The 12202-nt window shown below is 49.8% G+C and overlaps 2 protein-coding genes across 2 annotated transcripts in view; one reads left to right on the forward strand and one right to left on the reverse strand.

Annotated features, from left to right (window-relative positions):
* Positions 1–1149: 1149 nt before the first annotated feature.
* On the reverse strand, positions 1150–5778 carry PRF1 (perforin 1). Its single transcript, XM_060126264.1, has 3 exons — positions 5686–5778; positions 3697–4239; positions 1150–2753 (listed from the first exon to the last, which is right to left on the reverse strand). The coding sequence occupies exons 2-3, from the start codon at positions 4233–4235 to the stop codon at positions 1625–1627; spliced, it is 1668 nt and encodes a 555-aa protein (XP_059982247.1). The 5' UTR covers positions 4236–4239; positions 5686–5778; the 3' UTR covers positions 1150–1624.
* A 79-nt stretch (positions 5779–5857) lies between these two features.
* ADAMTS14 (ADAM metallopeptidase with thrombospondin type 1 motif 14) overlaps positions 5858–12202 on the forward strand; it is a 129645-nt gene continuing 123300 nt past the window's right edge. The window contains exons 1-3 of the mRNA XM_060126946.1: positions 5858–6012; positions 6121–6211; positions 6545–6617. Coding sequence (XP_059982929.1) covers positions 5858–6012; positions 6121–6211; positions 6545–6617 — 319 coding nt within the window. The remainder of the gene's footprint in view (positions 6013–6120; positions 6212–6544; positions 6618–12202) is intronic.

Below are 12202 nucleotides of genomic sequence, written 5' to 3' on the forward strand. Positions count from 1 at the left end.
GGTACGGCCCGTACCCGTGTTTATTTTCAATGAGTGCAGCAGGCAGCATGAAGCTGCGTGGTTTCTCTTGTGCTCTTGTTTGTGCATGTGGCTGTGAAGGGAAAGGTGTAAGAATGGTGGTTTCAACCAGGCTTCCAGAGCTTGGCAATCCCCCTGCCCAACTTGGGGATTCAGGGTCAGTGCAATGTCACCGCTGGGCTTTTGAGCCTATGGGTCCACGCGGACCTCAAAGGGCTTAATTTGTAGGGAGCTTCAAAGAGAGTCAGGAGGGCTGTGTCAGCAACTCTGAACCCCACTGACAACGGCCCTTCACAGCCGAATCCTACCAGGTCTAGGAGGCTACCCTGAATCTTGCCACCCACCCCATGGGCCTGTGTTCTGAGGCCTGTGTCCCAGGCACATGAAATAAGGACCAGTTCATTTTATATCACAGCCTGAGGCTCTGGGGATTCCTGCATGCCAAGCCCAGGAGGCCCTCAGACGCTACCTGGTTGAAACCACTGCCTTCTCTCCTCGAACCGTGGGACGGGGAGAGCTGTTAGTCTGCCAGATGGGTTCTGCTGAAATTAGAGTTTCCAAACTGGTTGCTCCGGATCAGTCATGGCCTGCATACATGTCCTCTTTGGTTTGTACTGTGCTTGCCCATATAGGTTTATTTTTACAAAGTGAAATGAATTGCTAACACTTGTAAGTCACGCTGGGATTTCTGGTTACTTTAAGAAATTAGAAAACCTGGCAGCACTGGGCTCACATTCCTGCCTGGGAATGTTTGGCTGGTGCAGAGCTGTCCATCCCCCCCACCCCCTCCCTGGATAAGACGTGCCCTTTGGTTCACCAGAATCCTCACCATTCCCTCTTGTTTCTCGGCTCAGAGCTGAATGCCCATTGGCATTGATCACTGTTTATGCTGCTGTTACTCAAATCAGAGAGTTATGAGGAAAGTAAAATATTTTGGGTCCCCCCATTTCCAGCCAAAGTGGAAAAATAGTTTATTTACATTATTTGCCTACCCCTGGGGTCAACCACCCGTTCTGTTGGGTAGGGTTGCTAATGTAGAAGTTTATCTCCAAGGCTGTGTTTGGTCTCCATCCTCTCCTCTGCCACAAGCAACACCATCACGCTCACCGTCACATCACATTTATTGGTCCTCTGTCAGGCTGTGTACACAATGAGACAGGTCAAAAGAGCTCTGGATTTGTCTGAGAGGCAAAGCTTGGTGGGCAAAGGAAACAGAGCAAACAGAGCAGCGGGGGCCAAAGGGGTTAGATCTAATATGATGAAGAATTCACCACGCTAGAAGAGGGGCTGTAAGGGAATGGTACAAATGACACCAGGCAGCCTGGTGGGAACAGCCTCCTGGCCTTCTGCCCGGCTCCTGACCTGAGCTGGGACCTGTGTAGCAGTGGCCCAACTCCAGCTCATTTCTGGGGCTTGAGAATATCGAAGAGCTAAGGTAGTTTGGACAGGGCGACTCAGGGCTGGCCTGGAAATTCAGCCACCGCACTGAAAAAAAAAAAAGCCTCAGTTTTCCAACTATCTAATGGGGATATGGAGATAGGTCCTCTGGGTCCCTTCGTGAGACCCCTCCAGTTGGGCACACTGGTCCTCTCAGGGCCCACTGCTCTCACCACACTGGCCCACTCCGGTTTCCTGGAGGCTCCCCCAGAAGCCCTTGGGGCGCATACTCCAGGCATGTCCCCCCTGCCAGGTGGGGCAAGCACTTAGCAAGGTAGGAGAATCTCAGGTGACCATGCTTCAGACAGCACTTCACCTCGTGGGAGCCAGACTTTGGAGTCTGGTCACAGGTACCGAGAAGGTCGTCGTCCCAGCCATAGTCTGCATCCCAGACCTGCACCCTCAGGGGGCCCCCTGTGGTCAGAACCACATCCCCGAAGTCCAGCCGTGTCATCCACCTGGGGTGGTTATTGTTCTGCACCGTGTTGGTCCTCAGCTCCTGGCCGCCGAAGAAGACCTTCAGGTAGGCGTCCGTGGCAGTGGTCCAGTCTCCCCACAGACCCGTCGCCACGAAGTTCATGACCTCCAGGCGGGCTAGGCCCCTCTTCCTGGGACAGCAGTCCTGGTTGATGGCCGCCGAGCCATGGCACAGGCACTGGCACGGGTCCTTAGGGTTCTTGCGCTGCCCCGGGGGGCACGGGCGGCTGCAGTCCCTCCAGCGTGCCCTGTCCGTCACGTACTTGCTCACAGCCTGCCTGAGCGCCTCCCGCCGCGGGTCCTGGCTGTCCAGGAGCATGTGGAGCGGCTCTAGCGTGTAGTCCACCAGGCCGGGGCTGTCCTGCAACGAGGCCACCCAGGCTGAGAACTGCTCGGGCCCGGCCTGGTTCCCGAACAGCAGGTCATGCATGGACGTGTGGTGGCCGCCAACGACCTCAGAGCAGCGTTCCCGGTAGGCCTGGTGGAAGGAGGCCCCCATCTTGTGCTGTTTCTTCTTCTCCTTACACTTCTTGAATGCCGACGAGGCACTGGTGTGGCTTTTTATGCTGACCTCGGCCTCGACGGCCAGGCAGTCCTCAACCTCCTGGGCCGTGAGCCCTTCCAGGGCCAGCTCGCAGGTGCGCAGGGCGGTGAGGGCCGAGATGCGGCCGCCCAGCTCCATGGACCGGATGAAGTGGGTACCATAGCTGGAGATGAGCCTCCGGTAGTCAGGCTCGGTGGAGATGTTGAAGTGGGGGGGCAGGGTCTTGAGGGCCCTCTTGAACTCAGGGTGCAGTGGGGGAGCGTGCACCAGGTGGAAACTGAGGGGAGAGAAAAACATCAGGTGGACCCAGTGGTGGGTAGTGTTTTCCCCTGGATAACTCCTGTGAGATTGCCCAAGCTCCCATTAAATGGCGGAACTAGGACTTGGACCCAGGCGGCCTGGCTCCAAAGCTCAAGCTCTGAACCGCCAAGCCAGCAGGGAAACCGCCCCCCCGCCCGTTGCCCCTTGGTGACCTAGGGACTTCGTGTAGGTATTTTTGTCTCTCTTTTTCAAAAAAAGTTTTTTCTCTTCTTTTTCTTTTTCTTTTCTAATTTTACAAGCGATGGTGAGACACCGATGGTTTCTCTCTGGCTTTGGAACCTAGTCCTGTGGCCTTTGTCTGTCTGTCCCCTGGGTTGGGCCTTGTATACCTGGGCTCCTGACAACTCTGGCCGCGCAGGCAGGAGCGCCCTGTCTCACTGTGTGGGAAACACGGCCTCCCGTGAGAGAAGTCAGGGTGGGTGACTCTGGGTCCCATGCGTTTCTTCGGGTGAGTAGGTCCCTGAGGGCTCAGGGCATGGCTGCTCTTGTTCAACCTGTAGCCCGAGTTCTTAGCACGGAGCTTGGCAAGGCAGAAGTGAAGAGCGCTTGAACGGATGAAAGAGGCCCAGGGATAGGAGGGCCCCAGCCAGGCCTCCTGCCCGCAGGAAGCTAGCACTGCCCGGGGAAGTGGCGCTTGGGTGCTCAGTAGACCAGACCGGCACCACCTGGGGCTCTGAGCATAGCCTTGCTGGCTTGCCCTCCACCTGTTCTCTCCCTGGGTTCTTCCAGATCAGGGCCTCAGGGAAGGGGGTACGTGAGAACCAAGACTGCCATCTCCTCCTGGCGGAAGCGGCCTCCAGCTCCCCACGCTGCCATTCCAGGGCTCCCAGACCACCCCGAGTTTCCCACGCCTTTTCCAAGTCCCGTCCACCCTCCACTCCCCCAACCCCGGCGCTCACCTGTAGAAGCGACACTCCACTGAGTCCAGGCTGAAGCGGTACTGGTCCTGGTGAGTCTTCTGGGCCGCGAAGTTGGCTTCCTGGGAGTGCGAGCCCGCCACGGTCACGCGCACGTTGCTGCTGGGCTTGGGAGTCACGTCCAGCCCCACCCGCCAGTCGTTACGGATGGTGTTGGCCGCTGCCCCAGCCACCTCCTCGGTGGAGCGACCCTCACCCTTGACCACTTTGCGGTTGCAGCCCGAGCCCTGGGCGCGCCAGTCGGTGAGCGCCAGGGGCAGTCGCTGGACGGCGCCCTGCTGCAGGGCGTTGCGGCAGAGGGTGCAGGTGCCGTCGGACCGCAGGAAGCTCTGTGTGTCCACCGGGAAGGAGCCTGAGCGCCGGAGGCTGGTCACATCCACGCCCTCCCCTGCCAGCCAGGAGCCGGGCACGAACTTGAGGTTGCGCCGGCACTCAGAGCGTGCGGCCGTGTAGCAGGGGGCAGGGGTGGGTGCGGGCAGGAGCAGGAGGAGGACGCTGGGGAGGAGCGCTCGGGAGGCCATGGAGCTGTGGAGACAGAGGGCAGAAGCTGTGGGCAGGGGCATGGAGGAGGGCCGACCCCTCCAACTGGAGCTTATCAGGCCTTATGGGATGGGGAGGGAATGAGATATCTCCTAAGTCACTGGATGTCAGAGCTGGCATGGCCTTTACAAACCTGGTCCACCCCCTACATTGTACAGATGGACCCAAAGAGGGGAGTGGACTTGCCCAAGGTCACACAGCCAGGAGGAGACCCTTGCTAGGATTTCACTATTTAGGCCAAATGGGAATCCAGATGGATGGTTTTGTCCCCAGGACCACAGCTCCTGCTGGTGGAGAGGGGGCTCTGCGTGCAGAGGAGGGGACGGAGAGTAGCCATAGAAGATTTGGGGAGGGATCTGGGGAATCTGGGAACTCTAGGGAAGCCTGGATTCTGGAGAGGCATCATTGTGGACCCAAGAACAAGCCATGCTTTCTTTTCCCACCTCACCTCTCTCATTATCTCCCCCCACCCCCATTAAGCCCTTAACAGAATTGGAAAAGAAATGAGGTCGTGCATCACCCTCATTCTCCCCATTTGCCCTTTGGGGCCCTCTCTCTGAGCTCACGGAGGAACATCAGCCTGAATTCTAGAATAAAAGCGGCCTATGCTCCTGTGCCCCTAGATCCTGTGTGGGGAGGGGCCGTTCAGTTCGCTCGTCTCCTCTTTGGCATTCCCTGCCACGCTCCTCGGGATTCTGGCCGCGTCTGCAAGCTGCCTGCTGCCGACTCTCGGACAGTGCTTAGCTGAAAGGTTCTTCCTCACTTTGAGGCGGCTCTGAAGCTTCGCTGGGCCCGCTTATGATCTGGAATCTCCTCTCTCTACCCCGTCCAGACTGAGCTCCTCAGAGGCCTCTCCACCCTGGCACCTGCCAGGGACGGACAGCGGCTTGTCTGAGGCCCGGGGATTACGGAGAGCAGGAACTTCCCCTGTATCCCAGCTGGAACCTTCCGTGCCTTACCTGAAGGAGTGGCTTGAACGGTGGAATTCTAGGCAAAATGGCAGGCCCCAGGGAGGTAACTAGGAGAAGGGGAGTCTGCTGAAGGCCCTCCGATCATCTTGCTTAGGCAGCCAGCATAGTTCATAACCTTAGTCTAAAGAACTCAGTCTCCATCCTGACCCTCGTCATGTTGTTTCCCGGGGAGCCCGTTTCCAGCTTTCTTAGTTTTAACTGTCAGCCTTTGAAGGGGCCTTAAAGACTGTGTACTCCAACCTCTTCATTTTGTATAAGAGAAAACTGAAGCCCAGGGTGGGCATGAGGCTGCCCAGCAAGTTAGTGACACGGCACAGTCTGGACCCAAGTCTTTTGCCTCATGGGCTACAGCATTTCCTCCTCCATCAGCCTCTTCCCCAGACAGAGCAGCCCTACTCTTGTGCCCCTCTGTCCCCACTCAGCGGCTCCCAGCCTCCCTGACGCCCTGCTTCCTCCCTACCTGGAGTCCTGTGTTGAGATGCTCCTACGAGAGAGACACCCTCTCTCCCCACGGGAGGCTCCTGAAATGGTGGTGCAGCCCCCCAGGCCACAGTTCACAGCTCATCACAGCTCATCCCGCAGGCCACAGTTCACATCACTTCTGCTTCCTGCCCCGCCCCCCAGCTCTAGTCATGGGTCCCCTTTGCTCTGCCTCACCCACCAGCACCCACCCTGCCCTCACCTTCTCATCCGGCCTGCTGACAGCCCTCAGGAAGCAAGCCGAGAGGGCCAGAGGCTCCTCTGTCAAGCAGAGCCGCCTGGGGCATGGGAACCCCGGGGCCAACAGGTGAGGTGTAGTGGGTGGAGCGAGAACACAGCGGGCTGAGAGCTTCGAGATTCAGCTCTGGTGCTGCTGACGGGCCAGCAGGGACAGCTTCCCTGCTTCTCCCCGCAGCATCGCATGTGTGGGCCGTCAGAGGCAGCACAGAGTAGGAGCTCGGGAGCCAGTCCGCCTGGACTTGGGCCAGCTCGGGTGCGCGCTAACCGTGTGGCCTGATCAGCTTCTTTAGCCGCTCTGTGCCTCAGTTTCCTCATCTCAACCCCATGGGTTGTGAAGAACTGGGGAGTTTCTACGTGTGAAGTGCTCAGAACAGTGCCTGGCCCTCTGTGAGTGTTAAAGCACGTGACCATTCCCTCCTCCCGGGGCAGTGGGGAGAAAATAAATGTTGTTCACATCTGCTTGCCCACTTCCTGCCCACACGTGCACCCCAGCCCAGGCCAGGTTCTGGGCCCCAAACGCAGACCTCAGGACAGGGTCTCCTGTTCCTCACTTTGTGAGGGGAACCAGTGGCCGTGCTGGTCTCCAGCCTCCTCCCTAGCCCTGGTCTGTGATTGACCCCATAGTGCAGGTGGGCGGGCAGCTGTGCGACACTGCGAGGAAGAGAGACTTGGGTGAGGCCAGAGGCCTGGGGCCTTCTCCAACCTTTGTCTTACATGAGGTTTCCATGGGTTGAGTGACTCACAGGACAACTTCTGGGGGGGCAAAGTCATACTGGTCTGAGGTGGAGATAGCTGGGTAAGTGGGGAACCGTTCTTGTGAGTTCACCCTCTAACTGCGTTAGCGACAGGAAAAAGTAGCCACAGGCCTCAGACCACATGTGACACCATGGGATGGCTCATCCCTTGAGTTTATGTCCCCCACTGTGTCCCCTGCTCTTACGGGAACTGGGGTTTAAACTGTCTTCTCGAAACCCAGCCCCATCTCCTCCCCACAATGTCCCCCTCCCTGTCCTAGAATTTGCGGCCTCCTGACCCCCTTCTAGCTCCCGCCCGCGGCCTAAGTCAGATATCCAGGCTGTGAGGAGTTTGGTTTTGACCATGCTCAGAAGACCAGTTTGAGAGGCGTGGAACCCTGCAGAAAATCTGTAGGAAGAGAAAGGTGAGGTAGGGGAGACAGGTTGTAATCCCAGCTTCGATGCAAACTTGCTTTGTGACTCTTGGCAGTAGAGTTTTGACCCCTTTCTAGGTTCGTTTCCTCATCTATAAAACCAAAGGGAGGACTTTGGGATTTCTAAGGATCCTAATGCTGAAATGTGCATTTAGTAGTTTTCACTCGGCGTATGAAGTGGCGAATGTCCAAGAGATGCTGGTGGGGGGCGGTCCATGAAAGAGCAGTGATGACGTTGAAGTTTACAACTACTGGTTTTGGCCTGTGTAGCTGATGACAGCTGTCCTCTCCGACTGAAACTTAGCACTTGAAATGTGTTTTAATCACAGTTTTTCCACAGAGATGTAAGATGCAATTTTCAGACACCATCTGTAGGGTTTATTATTAACAACTTTGTTGAAATATAATTCACATACCATACAATTCACCCATTTAAAGTGTACAGTTCAGTGGGTTTTAGTATATTCGCAGAGTTGTGCAACCGTCACCACAATCAATTTTAGAACGTTTTCATCACTCCCGCAAAGAAACCGTGTACCCGTTAGCAGTCACTGCTCCTTCCCCCGACGCCAATCTACTTTCTGTCTCTATGGATTTTCCTGTTAATTGAATCATACAAGATGTGACTTTTTGTATCTGGCTTATTCCACGTAATATAATATTGTCAAGGTTCATCCAAGCTGTAGTATGTATCAAGACCGTATTCCTTCTATGGCTGAATAATATTCCATTGTATGGACATACCACATTTGTTTATCCATTTATCAGTTGATGGACATTTTGGTTGTTTTCACTTTCTGACTATTGTGAATAATGCTGCTATGAACATTTGTGTACAAATTCTTTGTGTGTACATATGTTTTCATTTCTCTTGGATCTATATGTAGGAGTGGAATTGACGTGTCTACAGTAACTCTTTAGGAACTGTTTTCCTACGTGGCTGCATCGTTTTACATTGCCACCAGCAGTGTATGAGAGTTCCAAGTTCTCCGCATCCTTGTTATTATCTGACTTTTTGATTATAGCCATTCTTATGTGTGTGAAGTGTGGTCTCATTGTGGTTTTGATTTGATTCCCCAGTGGCTAATGATGTTGAGCATCTTTTCATTTGCTTATTGGTCACTTGTATATCTTTTTTGGAGCCATGTCTATTTGAGTCCCTTGCCCATTTTTGAATTGGGTTATTTGTCTTCTTATTATTGATTTATAGTAGTTCTTTATTTCAGATTCTAGACCCTTATCAGGTATATGATTTGCAAATGTTTTCTCCTATTCTCTGAGTTGTTTTTTCACTCACTTGATGGTGTCCTTCGAAGCATGAATGATGTTAATTTTGATGAAGCCCAATTTATCTATTTTTTTCTTTTGTTGGTTATACTTTTAGTGTCCTATCTAAAAGTCTTTGCTTAACCCAAGGTCATGAAAAACCCTGTATTTTCTTCTAAGAGTCTTATAGGTAGCTCTTACATTTAGGCCTGTGATCTACTTGGCATTTATATTGTATATGGAAAGGGGTCCACCTTCATTCTTATGCACGTGGATATAGTTTTGATATATATTTTTTTGAGGTTACAAAATGTTTACTCTTGACAGAAAAGCTCCACGGATACTCTACACAGAATGCATGAGAAAGACACTGATCCTGAGGACATCTACTTATATAAACTATACCTACTGCAAACACGAACTGTAATGAAAGGAAGGAGGTCCTTTAACAAATCCTGTGTTTAGATTGTACTTACTGTGCATATTTTAGAGATCCAAAATGCAGTCCCAGGCGTTGTTCCCTTCGTCCTGTGATCATTCTTTGTTCCCTTTTCTTTACAGATTTGTGAAACTTTGGGATTCTTTCTCGCCCCTCAAATGAGTTATCCATAGATATTGTCGAGTTATCACCTTCAGTCACATGAAATAAGTTGAAGAGTTTTTCCACTTTCTCCCTGCTGTGGCAGAGTTTGTAGAAGGCTCAGTTTTTGTAGTTGGGTAGATTTGTAACTACAGGGTCCATGCCTTCAATAGCTCTGTTCAGGTTCTCCAGCTGTTTTTCTGGTATCGGTTTTGGCAAGTTACATTTTTCTAGGAAACCTTCTTGTCTGTAAAATTTCACACTTGTGGTCATGAAGTTATTTACAACAGTCTCTCTCTTTCTCTTAAAAGTTTTTTTTTCTTAATCAGTAGTGATACCCCTTTTTTAGATTATAATTTTTATTATTTTTTTTTCTTTTTTCCAGATCATTCTTGTTAAAGATTTTTATGTAGTTTTGTTACTTTTCTCAAAGAATCTGCTCTTGGCTTTATTCATCCTCTACATTGTATCATTATTTTCCGTTTTGTTCATTTCATTCTTATATTTTTATTTCCTTCCTTTTTCCTGTATTCTTTGGGTTTCTTCTATTGTTCTTTTTCTAATGTCTTGAGATGAATCCGTAGTTCATTAACTTTCACTCTTCTTTTTTGAACTGATGTATAACTGACATATAACATTATTATTAGTTTCTGGTGTACAACATAACAATTTGATGTTTGTATATATTGTGAAATTATTACTACAAAAAGTCTAGTTAACATCCATCGCCTTACTTAGTTACAAAATCTTTTCTTTTACTCATGGTGAGAACTTCAAAGATCTCTTCTCTTAACAGCTTTCAAATATGCAATACAGTATGATTAGCTGTAGTCACCATGCTGTAGATTACATCCCCATGACTTATTTGTGGCTGGAAGTCTGTACCTTTTGGCCTCCTTCACCCATCTCACTGACCCCCAACCCCTGCCAATTTGTTCTCTGTATTTATGAGTTTGGCTTTTAACGAGAAGAGTCCATATATAAATAAGATCATATGGTATTTGTCTTTCTCTGTCTGACTTATTTCACTTACCATAACATCCTTAAGGTCCATCCATGCTGTTGCAAATGGCAAGATTTCCTTCTTCTTTATGGCTGAATAATAATTATAAATATATATATATATGTTTGTATATCTATCATCTATCTATAATTTTCTTAATTTTCTTTATCCATTCATCCATCAATGGACACTTAGGTTGTTTCTGCATCTTGGCTCTTGTAAATAATGCTGCAATGAACATGGGGGTGCAGATACCTTTTCAAGTTAGTGTTTTTGTTTTCTTTGGACAAATACACAGAAGTGGAATTACTGGATTAGACTTTCTTCTTTTTTAATGTAAGCATTTAAGCTTCTCCATTTCTCTAACAATCTTTCTAACTGCATCTCTAAAGTTTTGGTATGAAGTATTTTCATTATTGCCTAGTTTCTTCATATTTTCTAAATTTCCTTATGATTTTGCTTTGACCTGTGAGTTATTTTATTTATTTTTTTTTTGCGGTACGCGGGCCTCTCACTGTTGTGGCCTCTCCCGTTGCGGAGCACAGGCTCCGGACGCGCAGGCTCAGCGGCCATGGCTCACGGGCCCAGCCGCTCCGCGGCATGTGGGATCTTCCCGGACCGGGGCATGAACCCGCATCCCCTGCATCGGCAGGCAGACTCTCAACCACTGCGCCACCAGGGAAGCCCTTGAGTTATTTTTTTAAGTGTGCTTTTTACATTTTGAAGAAAATGGAGTTTTATTTATTTATTTATTTTTGGCTGTGTTGGGTCTTTGTTGCTGCACGCGGGCTTTCTAGTTGCGGTGAGCAGGGGCTACTCTTCGTTGCGGTGCGCGGGCTTCTCCTTGCGGTGGCTTCTCTTGTTGCAGAGCATGGGCTCCTGGCACACAGGCTTCAGTAGTTGTGGCGCACGGGCTTAGTTGCTCCGCGGCATGTGGGATCATCCCAGACCAGGGCTGAACCCGTGTCCCCTGCATTGGCAGGCGGATTCTTAACCACTGCACCACCAGGGAAGTCCGAAAATGGAGTTTTAAATACTATCTTTCGGTTATTGATTTCTAACATAGTTGCATTGTAGTCAGAACATGTTGCCTATATGACAGCCATTCTTTGATGGTTGTTGAAATTTTCTCTGTGGTCTACTAAATGTTAAGTTTTTGTAAACGTTCCTATGTATTTGAGAAGAATATCTGTTTGCTAATTTTTGGTTGCAGGGTTCTATGTTCAAATCTATGGTTTGTCGATATATTAATTACTGAGAGAATCATTAAAATCTCCCACTGTGAAGACATTCAACATCTGTAGATTTCTCCCTGCAGCTAGAGTTCTGTCAACTTTTGCTTTAGGTTTTGAGGCTGTTTTATGAAACAAGTGTAGTATCATTTTGCCTTCTTGGTGAATTGAACTGTTTGTGTAGTGACCCTTTTAATTCCAAGTAATGTTTTTAGCCACAGTATCAATTTTGTCTCATATTAATAGAGCTATCCCAACTTTTTTTTACTATTGCTATTTTAGACTGTGGTAGATTACACATAACATAAAATTTACTATCTTAATCATTTTTAACTGTACCGACTTTCTTTTTTTTTTGCGGTACGCGGGCCTCTCACTGTTGTGGGCTCTCCCGTTGCGGAGCACAGGCTCCGGACACGCAGGCTCAGCGGCCATGGCTCAAGGGCCCAGCCGCTCCGCGGCATGTGGGATCTTCCCAGACCAGGGCACGAACCCACGTCCCCTGCTTCAGCAGGTGGACTCTCAACTGTTGCGCCACCAGGGAAGCCCCCGACTTTCTTTTGATTAGTACTCACTGTGGGGATCTATCTTACTTTCAAACTCCTTGTGTTCTTATGTTTTAAGTGGGTCTCTATTAAACATAATTAGATTTTGTTTTGTCATCCAATCTGAGTAACTACATAACCTCATTAAGTCCATTTACATTTATTGTGATTATTGTTCTGTTAGAGTTTATTTCTGCCATCATGTGTTATGTTTTTTCATTGTCCTGCTTCTTCTTTGCTTCCCTTTCTTCACTCCTTTCCTGCCTTCTTTTATGATAGATTGACTAAACTTTTTAAAAAGTACATTCTTTTCCCTCTCATGGCTTAGATCTTAGAATCTTTCTGATTCTTTAGTGGTTACCCATAAAAATGCTAACATGCATTCTTCTCAAGATCTAACATTCTTTACTGTTATTCTCCTTTCCAGGGATACTTAGTATGCTGTATCTAAAATCACCCTTTC

Source organism: Lagenorhynchus albirostris, chromosome 16 (assembly GCF_949774975.1).
Source record: "Lagenorhynchus albirostris chromosome 16, mLagAlb1.1, whole genome shotgun sequence".
NCBI lineage: Eukaryota > Metazoa > Chordata > Mammalia > Artiodactyla > Delphinidae > Lagenorhynchus > Lagenorhynchus albirostris.